Genomic DNA, 16,342 nt, shown 5'->3' with positions numbered 1-16,342 from the left:
TACTACATTCTATAAGTCGATATTGGGTAAATGCTAGCCAACGCTTTCAGTATCTCATAAAGATTAATAATGACAACATTAAATAAGCAAACAGCACCGTGCTTTGATATTAGCTGTTGTACTCACAGCGCTGCACACACCCATCTGCAGCCATGAAGCCATTGAACTAACACTCCTACCAGTTCTAGTCACTGAGGCATGTTATAATGGAAAACGCTGGATTCACAATCAAGTTCAATTTAAATCAGCTTTAAGTGCTTTCCATTTGGAGATTTTAAAAAGCACAGACAACATTGTACTTCCAAGTGATATATGTACCCCAACTCTCGAGAGAACACTACACTCTTAGGATACACTTATTGTAAGTCATGTTCATATGCTTGTGTTTGTATGTAAAACCTAGACTATGAAGCAGACATGGTATTAGACACCTGTAACTCCAGCACTTGGAAAGCCGTGGAGAAGAATGGGGAATATGAAGCTGATCTGAACACTTAGTATATTCAGAGACAGTCTGGGTTCTATAACAAAACTTTCCATACTCACACCTGCCTCCTTGAAAAACAACAAAATAAAATGAAGTTAAACTCAAATATTTTCATTTTATAAAGTCTAAAGCTATTAACAATTTAACCTAGCCTACAGTTTTAACACATAAGCAATCCAAGGTAAACAAGGCAACGTCCTACAAGGGACTTAATGACAAGACAGCTGCTATATTAAGCACAATGGTTCTAACAGCAATTAGGGAGGCTATAAGATATAGCACCTAAGTAATCAAAACCCTGCCTTCATACCACTCAAAGAAAAACCATATTTCAAATGTTTCAACAGAAAGGGTATGAATTTCTCGGGCAGAGGGAGAGGAGACGTGGTAGATTAAGATAAAACAGGCCTAAGACAGGAAAATAGCCACAAGCTATTCTGGGCCTACTATGTCTTATAGTAATTAAAAACATCAATAGAACCTCTTTTATACTAGGTGCTACATAACCAGCAAACACTGTTTTCTGTTAACGAACTTTATAATATCCAAGTTCAATATTCACAACACTTCCCAAGTTATTCATGCACACGTACAGAGGCATAAAATACTGAATTACACCACCGTTCATTCCCCAGTAATACAGAATAAACTAGATGTTCTGCTTCCAAGTGTTGGGATTATAGGCCATATACCAGTATGTCTGGCTTAGAATGAGGCTTTATAAGATGTGAAATTGGTTCAGTGTTCACTAATTCATTGATCAGGGTAAATTTAATCAAATATTAAATGGCTACAAATAATGACAATCAACTCTATAAACTATATAAAACTAAAAAACCCCAAGAAAACAATCTGTTTTTCCACAGTGAGGTTCAAAGGATGTACAGACTTTAGATCCTAGACAATAAATAATAAATTTAGAGTGACAAAACAGTGTGTCCTGCCTGTAGCTTGGAGGCCACATGCTAAGAATTGAATCCCATTACTTAAGAACTTTGTACTGCTGCTGTATGTTTTAGGAATTGTGCATATACTCTTGTCTATAATGTGTGAGAAAACACTAGCTCCTATCACAACCACACACTACTTATTAAAACAATGTCTAGCCTGGAATAACCTTTAAATACATGTTAGGTATTAAAATGTGCCCGACAAAGATAGTCAACCAGCTTTAAAGAAAAAAAAATGAAGTACTTAATAAACACAGTAATAATCTTTCCATTTATGTCTATCAAGTTAATTTTTGTTACACACTGTAGTTAAATACTCATATATTAGGGTCAGAAGCTTCTCCAACTCACCATTGTTGGAGCATTCCAAGCAGTTGTTGGTGCAACCTTTGGTTGCCAGTTAGATCCTCCTGTCAACTTCTTTTCACCTGGTTGACTCCAACTTACATCACTTTAAATAAACATAGACACACAATGTTTCTATATGGACACACTGAACATTAAAAGCACCAAACTGACATCTCTATACACACTTCTGAAGTGAAAATCACATCAGCTTCTACATGATATTTAAATAATATGAACAAGATACTCACTTCTTAGTGGTTCCATTTCCAATGCCAAGATCTGGGAAAAGAGAAAAGGATTCAAGAACTAGAATCATTTTACGAAACAAGCTCAAGGGTGACTGAAGAATAGAAGGACTACTTACTGCCCACAAGGTTGGCTAAGGAGGAGTCCAAGTCATCAGACACTAACTTGTTTGGTGGAAGTTTGGCAATAGGAAGACTCTGGTTCTGAGAGGCCACTGTTGGTTTGAGGAGTCCACCTAGTTCATCAAAGCCTTAAAGTTACAAACAGACGAAATGGGACGCATAAGGAACTTCACCAGCTGCAGCTTTCTAAGGGACTTCTCTCCCCTTTCTGCTGGTTTACTCACGGCAAGGTTTCCCAGAACACGGGAAATGCCCTCACGTGGAGAGAGGAGAAATCTGCCATCTTCAAGCAAACTTTAACAGAAATAATTAGTGTAATCTAATGACAAAATTATATCGAGGTTAAAGGGAATGATTTTAAAAAACAGTTATAAAAGGGAAGGAGAAAGGATGTAAATCTCTCCCTATCCTAGCAAAAATTTTCTGAACACTCAAACCTAAAGTACCTTTTATGTTGAGAAAAAAATATTTTTAAACATCTTTTATACTGGAGCTGAAGAAATGGCTGAAAAGTTAGTAGTACCCATATCAGGTAGCTCGCAAGCACCTGTAATTTGAGCCCTGGAGATCCAATGTCTCTAGCCTCTACAGGAACCTGTACTCAAGTGCATACATCTGCCTCCTCCACATATGCTATTATAAAATTAATCTTTTAACTTCAAAAAATTAAGAAAAAAAAATTAGACAGGTCCTCACTTGTGCAGCTCTGATTGGGCCCAAACGTCTATGTAGATGAGATCAAGCTGACATTAAACTTACAGAGATCCAATCTCTGCCTTCCAAGTAGTAGGATTAAGGGCATATGCCACCATGCCCAGCTACAACAAACCCTTTTACAAAAAGGGTTTGTTTTTTTTTTAATTGTGCATGTGTGCATGTGCACATGAGTCAGAAGAAAACTTGTAGGAGCTGGTTCTCTCCTTCCACCAAGTGTATCCTGGAGATGGAAACTCAGGTTGTAAGGTTTAGAGCAAGTGCCCTTACCACTGGGCTATCTCATAGGCCCAAGAAGGCATATTTTAGAGAACTTTTCACTTCTCATACTTGGGAATATAAAAACCTAAGTCAGGGGCTGGGGAGATGGCTCAGTGATTAAGAACACTGGCTGCTCTTCCAGAGGACCTAGGCTTAATTCTCAGCACTACATGGTGGCGCTCATAACTGCCTCTAACTCCGACTCTAAAGGATCAAATGCCCTCTTCAGGTCTCTAACTCTAAAGGATCAAATGCCCTCTTCTGGTCTCTAACTCTAAAGGATCAAATGCCCTCTTCTGGTCTCTAAGTGAGCCTGCAGACACATGGTGCATACAGAGACAAGCAGGCAAAAAACCCTACAAATAAATAAAAATTATTAATTTTAAATAATTAAAAGACTCTAAACTGTATCCAAGAAAACTATGTAATTACATAAATTCACCTAAAAACAAAAATAAAACTCTATGAAGGTTCTTCACCAAGGATTAAAAGGTAAAAAATCCAACAAAGTCAGCCCGCTTCAGGACTCAGCGGCATGACTGATCCAGGAATGTTAGAGCCTAAAAACAGGAAGTCGCCAAGGATGGTGATTTCCAAAATAAAAAACTTATTAGTTTCCAATTTCCTTTTCCTAGACAAGCGAAATTCAAAAAAGAAGAGTCAAATGAACCCTCAAATACAGAGTTATAAGCCTAAATTAAATGCACATTAAATAATTCCATACGCATATGCTTGCTTCTTATTTGTATGGATAACTAATTATACATTATACAACTAAAAACACTTCAATATGTTTTAAAGTTAAAATTTAGTTGTTAACTGAAGTCAATGATTATGTTCTTGTAGGAATAAAATTAGAACATTAAAGTTTTATAGGGAACGGTATAAACTTCACAATAATCTGAAGCATAAAGCACTGGCCACATCCTAGAGTCTTACAGTCTCGATGACAAATCAGCCCTGCAGTCACAACCTTTAACACACTCAGCTTTCTTACATATACGCTGTCTAAACATGACAGGGTGAAGACACACTTGCCTTCAGTTTCAGAACAATCTCACACTGTAATATGCTCATTGTTCGTTTCAGTTAAATAAAAATTATGATAACTGAAAAGTTACAGCACTTTACAGACAAGAAACTGTTTTCTCTAATTGTGCTGTGGACCAAAAAAAAAAAACCAAAAAAAAAACAAAAACAACAACAACAAAAACAAAATAAAACCAAAAACAAAAAAACTTTCTCAAACTCTAAAACGCTACCAAGAAATATATTCTTTGAAGTTCCTATCAAGTAAGTGGTTGGGGAAGAAGATCAATTTACTCCAATCTATAAATGCTAAAAGCAGTATGTTTCCTATGAAGACTATGCGTTAACACACTAGCATATTTGGAATCAGCAAAAATAAAACAAAAAAATATTTTTCTTACCTCCAGAATCCACCGTAACATTTGTAGATTTATTTCCAAACACAGACTCAAAGTCAACATTAAGGCCAGCTGAAGGGTGTGGCTGTGCAACTGGAGAAGGGCTGAATCCTAAGAAAAAGCAAAATGCAAAACACTCAGCTTTCTACCAACTCTATTAATAGTTAAATACAGTAACCATATAGTAATAATGGTAATAGAATGGGGAAAGCAATACATTCCTTAAACAAAAAAGCTAGTTTTTGAAGATAATTTTTTTTCTCCAATACATCACACTTTTGAGACTAGTACCACACTGTAGTCCAAGTGATCCTCCTGCCTCAGCCCCCAAGTGTTAAGATTATAGGTGTGAGCCATCATACCCAGCTACATTTTCATCACCCACTAAGGAACAAAGAAGGAGCAACATGCATCGGATTATAGCTTTACTTCAGTCCAGAAGGGAAACCTTTGCTTGTCTTTTATATTAATTTTGCATCTGATAATATTTTTTCTGAGACAGAGTTTCTCTGCAGCTTTGGACCTTGTCCTGAAACTCTATAGATCAGGCTGGCCTTGAACTCACAGAGGATCTGCCTGTCTCTGCCTCCTGAGTGTTGGGATTAAAAGTGTGCTCCACCACTGCCCAGCTCTGATGATTTTTTTTTTGGGGGGGGGGGTTCGAGACAGGATTTCTCTGTGGCTTTGGAGCCTGTCCTGGAACTAGCTCTGTAGACCAGGCTGGCCTCAAACTCACAGAGATCTGCCTGCCTCTGGCTCCCGAGTGCTGGGATTAAAGGTGTGCACCACCATCGCCCAGCCCCTCTGATGATTTCTTAAAACCTAAATTCATCTAGAACACAAAGGTCCTGCTCTCTCTCCCTCCCTCTCTCTCTCTCTCTCTCTCTCTCTCTCTCTCTCTCTCTCTCTCTCTGCCTATGACCTTCTGTATCCTGTATCTCTCTCACCTACTTTTTTCCTACTTTATCTCAAAAGTTATACTTTAAAAAAATTGTTATTACATGTATTTATTAGTGTCTGCCTGTGTGTATATATATGCATGTGGGCATGCATTGTCACAGTGTATGTGTGGAAGTCGAGACAACTTCTGAGAGTTAGTTCTTTCCTAACAGAAAAATATTCCAAACTGGAATTAAAGGCTTTGTGCCACCAATGCCTGGCCCAAATATCTTTAAACACAGACCAGCAACATAGTTCAGTGGGTAAATGCATCAAGCTTTAGTTCAATTCCCAGGACCCACAGGGTAGAAGGAGAAAACCAACTGCAATGAGTTGTCCTCAGACACAGATACATGTCCACACTCATACACACTCATTAGAGGATTAAAGTCCAGGGCCAACCACTCCTGGGTTGCAGGTATACTTTTAATGACAATTTAAATGAAGGGAATCAAGTAGTGTGCACAAACACACAAAATTAGCTGGACTCTCAAAAATAAAGTAGTGCACTAGCCAAAAACACATTCGCCGGGCTGGAGGGATAACTGAGTAGTAGTCAAGAGTATTTGCAGCTCTTCCAGAGGACCAGAGTTCCCAGAACCCATACCAAGTGGCTCACTGCTCAAGTATCACTCCAGCTCAAGGATATCCAATGACCTCTTCTGGCTTTCAAGGGCACTCATATATACATGACATACAGTTGTACACACAGATACATACACATGAGTTAAAAAAAAAAGACAGCCAGGCAGTATTGGCGCACTCCTTTAAACCCAACACTCAGGAGGCAGAAGTAGTTAAATCTCTGTGAATTTGGGTCCAGTATGGGCTACAAATCAAGTATGAGGACAAGCTCCAAAGCTACAGAGAGTGAGAGAGAGAGAGAGAGAGAGAGAGAGAGAGAGAGAGAGAGAGAGAGAGAGAGAGAGAATCAAAGGAAAACAGCTGCTTTACATTATACAAGTTAGTAATATAATAATAAACTCTCATGAAGATGTCAAAGTCATGAGTATAGACTAGAGCATAATAGGCATCTATTTACAAAATCATGATGTGCTTAAAAAAAGACAGGGAGGAACACATCCTCAAAAGCAAGCAAGGGCTGGGATATGGCTCAGTAGGAGAGCTTGCTGAGAGTGCCCAAGCTCCTAGTTTCATCTCTAGTATCAATGGGGGCAGGGTGGGAAGTAGGTCTATTTATTCCTAACAGGTTTATAAAAATTCAGCCAGGTGTGGTAGGATATGCTTTTAATCCTAGTACTAGGGAGGAAAGCAGATCTCTTTGAGTTCAAGGACAGTTTGGTCTATATATTGAGTTTTCCAGGACAGCCATGGCTACACAGTGAGAGCCTGTCTTGTACAGGGGGGAAAAAAAAAAAGAAATCCCTCCTGTACAAATAAATCAGTCAAGTAAGTAAAGGGTATCAGAAGGTTCGTGATGTATAAGTGTAGTATTAGGTTCTGTCTGGGTTTCAAAATAAAAATCCTAATAAGGCAGAAGAACAAGGGACTCAAGACGAAAGGGAAAGGAAGGACTGGGGATAGAGGTATTCAACTTAAAGCTTACTAAAATGCAATTTTTGAAAGAACACAAGGCTAAGTACTCCATTAAAAAGATTAATAAAAGGCAGTATATCAACTTAATAAAGAACAACAACAACAACAAAAACCCTTTCAACTCTTTTCAGCCAATTCTAACCTATCTTTGAATACCTAACTTTACAGATAAAGAAGAGGCCTACACAAAGATTCTAGCTATTTCTCCCCCCAGCAAGTTTAGAATATGCCGTATAACATTATTTTCTGTAACTCATGTAAAATTTTGACTTTTAATATTGCAATGGCAGGTTAGTTAAGTCGCTGTTTTAATTTATTAGCTAAAATGGACTATGCACTTTTCACTTTCCCCTTTGTCTTCAGACAAGTGATGAAGTAAAAGACTTAGGAAAGGGACTAAGGAAATGAACAACTTGAGGTGACATGAACTTATAATATGCAATAGCTTTAATGATAAGAATGACAACGGGTCTCCTTCCAGTGTACAAAGGTAAAAAATCTAAGTATACATGCAAATTTAGATGTTACTTTAAAATCAACTCTCTGAACTAGTAAACAGGATAGGACACAAGACACCAGTAGCTGGAGTGTCACACACAGCCGACAACGAAACCAAGAACACTCAGAATTAAAGGGGATCTGTTTTCTGAAACCTGCATTAAATACAACTAGGAGTATTTCAGCAATCAATTTAAGAATCTTAACTACATACATTATCACTCCAGTTATTTTAAAATTTGATGTTAAAATCCAAAGTAATTATTGTAGCACTATAAAAGTAATTAGCACATAAGTTAAAAACTTAGTATAAACATGAATTGGGAAGAAAAGGTTAAATGGTACTTTACCAACAAACATTTCATGAGTAGGTGTCCTAGTAGTAAAAGTGGATACATCTGAAGAAATGGGAAGGTGAACATCACCACTACTTTTTGTGAGGAAAGGATTTAAGCTTGGAATGGCATCATCAACAGCATCTAGAGTAGCAGAGAAAGGATCTGTGCGTCCAAGTGAATTACAGCAAAATGAAGAAAGGAAGCAAATAAATTAGTACTGTGATTAGTTGAAAGATGCAAAGTGAAAAGTAGTAGTTATATTATTATTAATTTTACTCACAAACACATTTCATCACTAACATGAAAGAATTTCATTTACCATATAGAAACCCTTAGGGGAACTGTCACCATTAACTACTGCAGCAGACCATTACAGTTAGACTTGCTTCTCCCACATTAGAAGCCAATACTCATACAGTTAAATAAGAGACCAAGCACAAAACATTCCCATACCACTCACCTTGCACCTGCTCTGGCTGAGTGTACTGGTTTTGATGGCACAACTACTCTGCTTACTCAAATCATTGAAATACATACTTGGTAAAGGTACGGCATGAGGAAATATGCAGAAGAAAAGTCATTTCAAATTAAGGTAAGAAACTGATTCTAATATCTGTAAAATTCCTGTTTAGGTTCAACAGCCAGAAATATTAAAGGGAAGAAAAAATTTAAGGAGAGAGAGAAACCTGCTGACAAAGAAATGACTGTTCCGCTGTCTGGGAACAACTCTAAAATTCCTGAAGTGGTTTCCTACAGGGTAACAAATGTTCCCACCATAAAACTAACAGGCTTTTTTCTCCTTCAGTTTTGTATCTAAAGTTACTCTTGAATTACATTTTCCTGTTCTTATGCCCCACTCAAGTCAGCTGTTCTAGTGAGGAAAGCCCTCAAGACTGGAAGGGTTAACTAAGGGAGAAAAGAAAAAACATAAAGGATAGCAAACATACAGCACCAATCTTTTATTTGTAATAACTAAAATCAAGATGATTCTACACATTTAATCAGCCTCTTCCAGTTTTACGACTACATAAATGAACAATAACCTAACAATAGCCAATACTCTAAGGAACAGCTAGCTCACTCTGACAGGCACACTTCCTTTACTCAATCAATTCAAGGCAAACATTCAATAATCCTAAATGTAACTACTTAAAAACTGGAAAATCACAAGAAAATCACAAATTAATGGGTTTAATTAAAGCATCTTTAAAAAAATTTAATTCTTTATTGTAAGTAATGTCCTAGGAAGCAAGTATTCTTATAGAATATCAATTCATTGTAAGAAAATCACTTCTAAACTCAAGCTAATTAGCTACTCAAACTCAAGATATGTTAACATCTTCCTCATAAATGTAAAAATGAAAACAACAAGAAAAATGAAACAGCAGTGAGACAAAGTAAGAAAAAATAATTCAGAAATAAACAGATATATAAGAAGTTGGTTTTGGTACTGAAGCCAAATGTACTTTGCAGGGAATCATGGAGTTGGCCTTGAGAAGAATGCATCACAGTCACGGTTCCTGGGGCACTGTGTCTTTCACTTCCTGAGAAATCAGGTACACCCTCAGCATTCAGCCTACCTTTGTTTCTCTGTGTCCCTTCCTTAGAAGTCAGAGAGCATGTATCAGTTTGGCAGGTCATTAGTCTTAAGACATACTTGTCTGGCTTGCAAGCTAGCAAGTGCCACTGTATCCTATTTTGATACGTGTATAAAAAGTCTGATTGCTTGAAATAAATTTGTCTCAGACTCGATCTTGCTGAGACCCCTCCAGCCCAGCCTGGTTTTCATTTCCAATGACCAAATCAGGAGACACTGGTTTGGTAAACAAGCAAGGGCACTTACAACAATGTTGTCTATCCACTGTAGCTCCTCATACAATAAGGACATTTGAGTTTAGAGTTGACTAGTGGAGTTGGAAGTATACTTTGAAAATATTCAATAATGTAGAGTTTTAAAGTGCATCTTATTTTGCTGAGCAAATAACAAAGAAATGCAAAAAATGTACAACACATTCATAGCAGACCAATCAAACAATAAGTAAATCCAGCTTCTATTCTACTTGACAAATCCTACAATTAATCTAGACAGGGTTAATTAGCAGACAAAAATAATAAGCACAATTATTAAGTATAATAGTGATATTCGAGCTATTCCAACTTAAATTAGCTCCCAGACTGACAAATTTCAAAACTTTTTCTCTCTTGAGTATTTGCAGTGTGCTTGTGAGTGCAGATATTTTTGCCTCTGTGTGGGTATGGGTATAGAGACCTGAAGCAGACACCTGTAGCCTTCCTCAATCTCTCTCTAACCTTATTTACTGAGGAACTCAAAGGAAGTCAGAACTTGCCAATTCAGGCTCATGTATCTAGCAAGCTTGCTTATAAGATTTTGCTTCCAGTTAGCATCTGAAATCTGGAATAACCTATAGGTCACCATACCCATCTGGCATTTACGTAAGTTCTAAGGACCCAAACTAGTCCTCTGACTTGAACAGTAGCAAATACTTGAACCATTCATTGAGTGATCTCCCTAGCACTCTTAAAATTTTGAAAGATTCAACCCAGCATAAAACCTTCGACCTACATCTTGCCCTGCTGGCAGAATCCTCATCAAAGAACCAGAGAGACTTCATCCAGCAACTGATGGGAGCAGATGCAGTCCCACAGGTAAATACTAGGCAGATATTGTCATTGTTCAAGTTACTGTACATGATATACTCAAAAGGAATTTAATAGTTGCATTACTTTGCAATGCTGAATATACTAACCTATAATTTGAGTCTGTTTAGAAAAACAGCTTTCCAGCTTCTTTATTTAAAATAAAGAAGGGCTGGCAAGATGGCTCAGCACATAAAGGCACTCGCCATCAAGCCTGTCAACCTGAGACTGCTCCCTGGGATCTACATGATGGAAAAGAAAACTGACTCCCAAAAGTTACCATCTGCCTTCTGCACTCATGCACGTGTACGTGCACACACACACATATCAATCTCAATGAGCAAATACAATTGGTGTGGGAGGTCCTTCTGTCTACGTGTTACCTTTATTGGTTAATGGATAAAGAAGCTACCTTGGCCTATAGCACGGGAGGAGGAAGGCAGAGTTAGATAGATGCCATGGATCCGCCACCAGAGTCAGACATGCCAAAACTGTGCTGGTAAACCACTGCCACGCAGCAATACTCAGATTAATAGAAATGGGTTAAATTAATATGTAAGAGTCAGCCATTAAAAAGCTAGAGCTAATGGGCCAAGTAGTGATTTAATTAATACAGTTTCTGTGTGATTATTCTGGGTCTAAGCTAGCCAGGTGGCCAGGAACCAAACAAGCAACCTCCTTACTATATATAACATTAAAATAAAATTAAGAGAAAATTAACATCTCGCTGTAAGAGAGACTCTGTGCTTATATCTCTTTAGTTCTATGTGGAAATGGAATGTTATGGAACTGTCCCCTTACTGCACCAGCTAGTCTGTTCTCTCTTTTCCCCTGGTCTTAGCTTCCACTCATGGAAGCAGGACTTACAGGAAATGAGTAATTATTAAAAAAAAAAAAAAGCCAAAAGGTGAAGGCACATGCCTTTAATCCCAGCACTGGGGAGGCAGAGGCAGGCGATCTCTGTAAGTTCAAGGCCAATCTGATCTACAGAACAGGCTCCAAAGTTACACAGAAGAAACCCTACCTAAAAAAAAAAATGGTAGAACAAAAAGGCTAATTAACTATTAAAACATTAAAAATAAGCCGGGCGGTGGTGGCGCACGCCTTTAATCCCAGCACTCGGGAGGCAGAGGCAGGCGGATCTCTGTGAGTTCGAGACCATCCTGGTCTACAAGAGCTAGTTCCAGGACAGGCTCCAAAACCACAGAGAAACCCTGTCTTGAAAAACCAAAAAAAATAAAAATAAAGGGAAGAAGTCAAAATTACTTAATGGTCTTGCTAATAATGCTAACATTTTAAAAATATGCTTATTTTCTATTTTATATTTGTATATATACACTAGCTGCATGTAAGTATATATGTGCATGCCTGGTGCCAGTAGAGGCCAGAAAAGGCTATCAGATTTCTGGAAATGGAGTTACAGGCATTTGTGAGATGACATATGAACCCCAGTAGAACAGCAAGTGGTTTTAACTCCGACCCATCTCTCCAGCACCTGAGAGCTAGGAGTGGTGAGGCGTGCTTTTAGCACAGGATTAGAGGGTGGTGGAGACAGGAGGTACCTATGAGCTTGAGACCAGCCTGATATACTTTATTCCAGGATAGCCAGGACAAAATAGAGACCTCCCCCACCCCACCCCAAGCCCCAAAAAGTACAACTGAGATTAAATAGAAAATACAAAAATGTATCAAAAAAATTCATGGACTGTTAGGACACCTTGTACTCTATTTTTATTTTAGTTAAGATTTTAATGTGTTTATGCTTGTGACTGGGAGTATATAAGGAGGCTAGAGCTATCAGACCTCCACAAGTTATGGTCTGCCCAACATGGTGCTGGGAATAGAACGAGGTCCTCTACAAGAACAGCATGCACTCTTAATCACTGAGCTATTTCCCCAGCACCAAGAAACTCGGTTCTTAACCTTTAATTTGCTGTCTAGTTTAATTCTAAAATAATTCTAATATACTTATTAAATTACCTTTCTTTAGAAATTACTCTCAAATCTCAGGATTTTGCTAAATTAAACTAACCTTAATGCTTACACAAAACTAGTCTAAAACCAAATTTTCTATAACCTACACTGAAGAGAAAATGTCCCCTTATTCAACAGAGTATTTCTTATACTAATTTATTTATATCTACATATAACAAGACGTACTCTAGGGCTGGGTGTGGTGGTTTCATCCTGAGCTACAGTGTGAGAACAAGGCTCAGGGAGAGACATGAGCTGGACCAAGGTGGATGGAGGTAACCACCTCCACAAAGTCATTCTCCACCTCCACATGTGCACTGTGGGACACATGCTACTGCCCCAAACAATCACCACCACCAATGCTTCACAGAGTTTAGATTCTAATATATTAAACAGTGTCTTAGGGCTGTTGATATAGCTCAATGCCAGATCATCTGTCTAGTGTGGGCAAGCCCTAGGTTCAATATTCAGTCCTACACCACAAAAAAAGGGGGGGCAGGCATTGGAGGGGAAGTGAAGAGGAAGTAAGAATGGATAAAAAGAAGCACAGAAACTGTATTTTTAATTCAAATGATTAAATATGAAAATCTTACATGTTGTAAAATTTAATACCTCCAAATGTCACATGAAAGCCAATGCAAATTTTAATATTTTATCATTTTCTACTTAGCATCGGTCTTCCTAAAAAAATCTTTTTCTTTCTAATAATTTTGGTGACTATTTATAGAAAATATGCATACAAACACACAAACACATACAAGACCATCCCATGGAGATGACCTGCAAAGCAGGCACCTCACTGAGCTGTGAGACACAAATAGTCACCACTTTGCTTTCAAGATGATGGAACTAAAAACCTACTCAAGGGCAGCAAACATTGCTATTATTTTACAAGTCTAAGTTAAAGAAACATTTAAAACACAATTAATTAGAAAGGACAAGAATTACCATGAGATACCTGGTTACAACATACTTCGCTGGCTGATAACACAATCTGAATTTACTAAAACTTTACCATCTAGATACACAAAAGTAAGGATTTTACCCACCACAAAATGTTTTTCTACAGCAAAAGTAGTAATTACTGTATATTTAAAATTCACAATGAAGGGCTGATCTTATACTTTAAAAAGTGGTCATTCTTCTTATATTTTACTTCATCTTCCCTAAACCTTATTTCGTAATTAGCTATGAATTCTAATACTTCATACATAATAATAAACTGTCTTTAGGAGATAAAAATTAGTCTACTGCCATCTTAGTATTTCTCAAGTTCCCACATACCAAGTACAATCAAAACCTCTGCTACTTAATGGAGAGGCAGAAGCCTACACAGCATTTACACAGAATGAAAGCTTACCTCCCCATGTGCTTGCTACCTGAGGAGCGGCTGACATGGCATGGACAGAGGGATGAAAGGTCGGCTGCTGCAGGTCAAGCAGGTCATTTGGCAGCTTAGATGTGCTAGGAAAAATATTGTAGAAACTAGTTTTATTTCTATATGAACTCTGCTAAATTAGTTGGTCTTCTCTACTCCAACCCCCCAAAAAATTAAAAGTAAAAAGCTTCAATGCAAACCTCAGAAGAACAATAATTTTGTAAAGGTAACAGCTGCACGCTTCCATTTAACATAATTATACAGAGGTCCAGAAAAATACTTGAACACAATGTGTTAAGTTTCTATCGAATTTGAGTAACAATGCCTTTTCTGGAAAGACTCAATGACTTTCCTAAGAAAACACCCATTCCCTTGTAGCATATTCCAACTAAACATTAGTAATTTAGCCACATTCCATTTCCTAAACATGTAAATATATCCATGTCACTTTATAGTTAGGCAGTATACCACTGCATTGCTATTACACCTTTCGTATTCATTTGTGATTACAATATCATAAAGCAAACTGACAACATCTGGAAAGCATGCATTTGAAGACACTTAGACCGAGTATTCAGAGACAGCCTTTGTCCCCGTTGTACCTGTTAGAAGAACTAGGGGTAGAAAACATGTCAATGGCTGGTGCAGTCATTACACCTCCTGCTGAGGTGGACACCGGAGAGGCTGCAGTTGTTAGAGAGGTGTGCGGTTTCTTTGCAAGTTCTTTTAGACGCTGCTCCTGTTGAGAAAGGAACTTAGTATAAGGAACCTAAAACTAAACCTGCTGGTACAGAAGCTGAAAAACAACAAGAACAACAACAAACCATTTCCTAATTCTGCTTTAACAGCTGCAGGGTACCCCTGACTTTTTACCAAGCATTCTATGTGACAAAAAAATGAAACTGAGTTTCAGCCTGTAGGATTGCTACACAGTTAAAAACTTAAGTCTGGCTAGAGGTTTATTTACCTAATGATCCCCTCTACTTGTTCTTCACAAGAGAAAGCCCATACTTACCTTTAGTGCTTTTAAACGAGCCTGTTCTTCCTCTAGTGCTGCCTGCTTTTCCCTTTCATCCACTTTGGTCAGAGATAGGCCAGTGCTTGCCAAAGAAGAGACTGCATTGGAAAGTGTTGTAGCCCTGGGGTAAGAGAATAAAAGTAAACAATTCACATCTAGAACATAAAATGAAGTGGCCCTGCTTTTGACAAACTAAAATAACAAGTTTATAGACTTAAAGCTAGTACTTTGGATGGAATCTTCTAACCAGCTAGAAAATTCCAACCATTTTAACACTGTTCACTGATTTGCAAATTCACAGCTTCTAGAATTAAGTGTCCATCTCAAGAAAAAATTTACAACACAGGAACACATTGCCTCTCTGAAGATAAGAAAGCAATAGGAAAGAGAGAGACTTCACGTTCCTAGGAGTCCTCACAGACAGACAGCATCAACGATGATTCAGTGTCCCCGAGACAGCTCCTACACTATCAAAACCCTGGCTTTCGACAGTGCTACACAAGAAAAGCAGAGCTTGAGCACCAGAGTAAATAGTGCATGTCCAAGCCTGTTTCCCACAACAGCACTCCCAAAAGTGACTCGTGGGGCTGTCAGGTTCCTTGAGAAGGAATATTAGGTTCAATTCAGTCATGAGTCTGTGTGGCACCTCCTTTCTATGTGATTGCTGACCACACAGACTGCCAGAATTTTCTTCTCAAACCTATTACACATACACATTCATTACCTCTCACTAGCCATATCCTTTCCCCTTCATAAAGATCTATTCACACTAGATACCATGAACCTACATTAAATTCTAGGATAAAGAACTACACCTGGCCTCAATTACTCTTCCTTTTCCCACAATGCACATACTACTAATTGCTGTTGTAAAGCCATAAGGTGGCAAAAGGTAATCCAATTGATGTAAAGTCAGTATCGTACATGAGTTAATGAGAAGGCAATGGATGAGTCGCATAATTATGACAAAAATAAGCCAATGATGTCATGATAAATATCTAAGAGAAATTGGTATACCTAAACCACGTGAGTAGATTCTTTTATTTCTTCCCCATAACCAAATGGTCTCTAACATCTTGATGATTACAGTACTTCTAGAAGTCTACTATAAAATCAAAATCTTGCACAAAATATTATTTAAAAAATATCTAGTGGATTTTTCCCTTTGGAATTGGGGGGCTTGGAAGGGGAGGAGCATTTCGGGCTGACCTTACTCACCACAGAGACCAAGCTAAACTCACACTTGCCTTCTCCCTGCCTCAGCTTTCCAAATTCTGGGATTATAGGTAAAAGCCATTGTACCTAACACTGCTTAAATTATTAATAAAAAGGGGAGAAATCAGCAAAATATAAACTAAAAACCAAAGAAAAAGTCTCACTATATATTTTATATATTCTTTTTTTTTGTTTTGTTTTTGTTTTTCGAG

The 16,342-nt window shown here is 37.9% G+C and overlaps 1 protein-coding gene across 13 annotated transcripts in view; it reads right to left on the bottom strand.

Moving 5' to 3' along the window:
- The window catches only part of Picalm (phosphatidylinositol binding clathrin assembly protein), an 82,322-nt gene that overhangs the window by 14,075 nt on the left and 51,905 nt on the right, over positions 1–16,342 (bottom strand). For 4 of the 13 annotated variants that reach the window (XM_013350145.2, XM_005357568.3, XM_013350148.2 and 1 more), the window contains exons 10-17: positions 14,913–15,036; positions 14,500–14,636; positions 13,880–13,983; positions 7,900–8,049; positions 4,559–4,666; positions 2,150–2,281; positions 2,034–2,064; positions 1,789–1,888 (exon numbers count right to left, since the gene is read on the bottom strand). In XM_013350145.2, coding sequence (XP_013205599.1) covers positions 1,789–1,888; positions 2,034–2,064; positions 2,150–2,281; positions 4,559–4,666; positions 7,900–8,049; positions 13,880–13,983; positions 14,500–14,636; positions 14,913–15,036 — 886 coding nt within the window. The remainder of the gene's footprint in view (positions 1–1,788; positions 1,889–2,033; positions 2,065–2,149; positions 2,282–4,558; positions 4,667–7,899; positions 8,050–13,879; positions 13,984–14,499; positions 14,637–14,912; positions 15,037–16,342) is intronic. The other 9 variants (XM_013350154.2, XM_013350147.2, XM_005357566.3 and 6 more) reach the window with 5 other exon arrangements.

Source organism: Microtus ochrogaster, chromosome 22 (assembly GCF_000317375.1).
Source record: "Microtus ochrogaster isolate Prairie Vole_2 chromosome 22, MicOch1.0, whole genome shotgun sequence".
Taxonomy (NCBI): domain Eukaryota; kingdom Metazoa; phylum Chordata; class Mammalia; order Rodentia; family Cricetidae; genus Microtus; species Microtus ochrogaster.
The sequence above is the reverse complement of the archived record's forward strand: the minus strand, read 5'-3'. Positions and strand labels throughout refer to the sequence as shown.